The sequence below is a fragment of the Melanotaenia boesemani genome, chromosome 8, assembly GCF_017639745.1.
Source record: "Melanotaenia boesemani isolate fMelBoe1 chromosome 8, fMelBoe1.pri, whole genome shotgun sequence".
Taxonomy (NCBI): Eukaryota; Metazoa; Chordata; class Actinopteri; order Atheriniformes; family Melanotaeniidae; genus Melanotaenia; species Melanotaenia boesemani.
Genome location: NC_055689.1, coordinates 29,406,413 through 29,409,715, shown reverse-complemented (window position 1 = coordinate 29,409,715; position 3,303 = coordinate 29,406,413). Strand labels below are relative to the sequence as shown.

General features: G+C 47.4%; 1 protein-coding gene across 1 annotated transcript; it reads left to right on the top strand.

The window, feature by feature from the left end:
- The first annotated feature begins 265 nt into the window (after nucleotides 1–265).
- On the top strand, nucleotides 266–3,013 carry LOC121644812 (frizzled-8-like). The gene has a single exon (XM_041993026.1). It carries the CDS (start codon nucleotides 500–502, stop codon nucleotides 2,240–2,242), a length of 1,743 nt encoding a protein of 580 aa, XP_041848960.1. The 5' UTR covers nucleotides 266–499; the 3' UTR covers nucleotides 2,243–3,013.
- The last annotated feature ends 290 nt before the right edge of the window (nucleotides 3,014–3,303 follow it).

Here is a 3,303-nt window from a genome sequence, read left to right as displayed (position 1 = left end):
CTATTGTGTCTCTCTAACACGTTCCTACCCCGTCGCGCACATATACACACACGCACCTCTTGCAAATAGCTGTGTGAATGTAAACAAGGACAAAATAATTATAACCCTTCCGACCTGGGTGAACATTTTAAACAAACACCTATAGAATGGACACTTGATTGACTTGACTTGTTCCTCCTCCCTACTCATGCTGGGGGGGAGTGTCCTAGCTGCTCCGATATAAAAGCGTAACGCACCCAGCAGCCTCAGATCAAGCAGAGCCAAAACACAGTGAAACACTAACACAAAGGAAAGTCAGAAGACAGCTAGTATCCTTAGGTTATGTGCTATTAAAACGCTTCTTTTTGGGGATATTACGCATACTGAAAGACGTCGCGAACTGTTTGCGCTTTAGCATGAGTTTAGTGGCATTCTTCAGTTAATTGGACTTTGCAGCCTGCTTGCAAAGCGCAAGTTAGCTGTCACTTTGTCGAGGACTAATCGCGCACAGAAGCCAACGATGGAGAGGAGCATCCTGGGATGGTGCGTGCTGTTAACCCTCGTACTGCACGCCGCGCGCTGCATGGCAGCCAAGGAACTTCAATGTCAGGAGATTTCCGTTCCTCTCTGCAAAGGTATCGGCTACAATCACACCTACATGCCCAATCAGTTCAACCACGACACGCAGGACGAAGCCGGCCTGGAAGTGCACCAGTTCTGGCCGCTGGTGGAGATAAAGTGTTCCCCGGACCTGCGGTTCTTCCTCTGCAGCATGTACACGCCGATCTGCCTGGAAGACTACAAAAAGCCACTGCCGCCGTGCAGGAGTGTGTGTGAGCGTGCCAAAGCTGGCTGCGCTCCGCTCATGAGACAGTACGGCTTCCCGTGGCCAGACCGGATGAGGTGCGACCTGCTCCCCGAGCAGGGCAACCAGGACACGCTGTGCATGGACTACAACCGGAGCCAGACCACCACCGTTTCCCCCGTGCTGGCCAAGCCGACCAACCGCCCACAAAAGCCGTTAAACAAGAAAAAAAACGGCTATGGTCGAAGCTTCCCCGTTAAACACAAACCTGCTACGTCTCCGTGTGAAACAGGATGCTTCTGTCGTGCGCCCATGGTGCCCGTGACCAGCGACGTGCACCCGCTGCACAACCGCGTCAAAACAGGACAGATCCTGAACTGTGCCATGCCGTGCCACAACCCTTACTTCACCCAAGAGGAGCGGACTTTTACTTCTTTTTGGATCGGCTTGTGGTCCGTCCTGTGTTTCATTTCAACTTTCGCAACTGTGGCAACTTTTTTGATTGACATGGAGAGGTTTAAGTACCCAGAGCGCCCCATCATCTTCCTCTCCGCCTGTTACATGTTTGTGTCAGTTGGATATATTGTCAGACTGATCGCTGGACACGAGGAAGTGGCCTGCAACAGGGAGAACGGCGCAGAACACATTCATTATGAAACCACTGGTCCTGCCCTTTGCACCATAGTTTTTCTGCTTATCTATTTCTTTGGCATGGCCAGCTCGATCTGGTGGGTGATCCTGTCCCTCACTTGGTTTCTCGCCGCAGGCATGAAGTGGGGCAACGAAGCAATTGCCAGTTACTCCCAGTATTTTCATTTAGCTGCCTGGATCATCCCCAGCATGAAGTCCATAGCTGTTTTGGCTCTGAGCTCTGTGGACGGGGACTCTGTCGCCGGGATTTGCTATGTGGGCAACCAGAATTTGGATAACCTGCGGGGATTTGTGTTGGCACCGCTGGTTATCTACTTGTTCATCGGTACCATGTTTCTGCTGGCTGGGTTTGTGTCACTGTTCAGGATCAGGAGCGTTATCAAGCAAGGTGGCACCAAGACTGACAAACTAGAGAGACTGATGATCCGGATAGGAGTTTTCACGGTTTTATACACCGTCCCGGCCACCGTCATAGTGGCGTGTTACTTTTATGAGCAGCACAATAGACAGACTTGGGAAATTACGCATAACTGTACGTGCATGACGGACCCGAACAGACAGAGGCCGGACTACGCTGTGTTCATGCTTAAGTACTTTATGTGCCTCCTGGTGGGAATCACCTCAGGAGCCTGGATCTGGTCCGGGAAAACACTAGACTCGTGGAGGACTTTTTGCACGCGCTGCTGCTGGGGGAGTAAAGCCTCCGCGGGTTCCATGTACAGCGATGTGAGCACGGGACTGACTTGGAGATCCGGTACGGCCAGTTCCGTCTCCTGCCCAAAACAGATGCCACTGTCCCGGGTTTGAACAGGGTTGGGCGCTCCAATGCATTTTCTACAATTTAACACTAAAGACTTACAAAAAATGATGAAGAAGAAGCGCAACAGGGGACTAACAGATTAAATTGACTGTTTTTGTTCTGTCACCAAAATACCAGTTTAAATTTAAACTTTGGCCCCCAAATGTGAATTATTTGTTGAATTTTTAAGTTCTGAGTTCGTCTCCTCTGCCTTATCCAAATGACGTCCATGGGTTTGAATAGAGGTATGGGGAAAGGGAGGGTGGGGGATGTGACTAATTGTGTTGGGATTGTCCATCAGCGTGTTGTAATTAGCACATTAATGAGTGCCTAATGGCTTCTCTTTAAATAATGAGACTGTCAGCAGCAGAACAATGTACCTGGCACGAAGAATGCAGAGTCTTATCTGGGCTTAATTGAATGCATACAGCTGACAAGATCCCCCTTGTCGATAGGTTACATGGTATAGCTGTGGCTCTACTTCTTCTAACTGTGAAGAACCAATGTGTCTTAAACTAAGATTCACAATGAAACTGCTCTGCTTGAAGTGAGGCCATAGCTAGGCTGGTTTTTGTCCTCTGAGAATGATTTATACATTAATCAATGCCTTAATAATGTCTCGTACGGGTTGCATAAGCGCGTAAAGTGTATTTATCTAATTATTGGTGTACATATGTTGTACATTTGTATATTGAATTTTATGAGACTGTAAATATGTATAATTTTCACTTTGATAGAAGATTATATTTTGCAAATAAAACAGCTTTTATTGAAATTTACAGGTTTCCCTTTTTTCTTTTTTGACCAACCTTCATCTGGCATCTGACGCTGAATCATTTTTTTTAATAACTGGTGTGATTATTTTTAAACGGAGTTGTGCGTCATGGCTGATTAATGACAGATAGGTTTATGTTCAACTAAAAGTTGATAGTTGGGATGTGTTCTGTTGAGCGTCAGCACAGCCTTAAAGAAACAACAGGAGGCCTTCTTGGTTTAATGCACTGCGCATTAGTTTTGTTTTAACTCCCCACTGCCGTCCTTGGTTAAGACCCCTTAACTACATTAACTA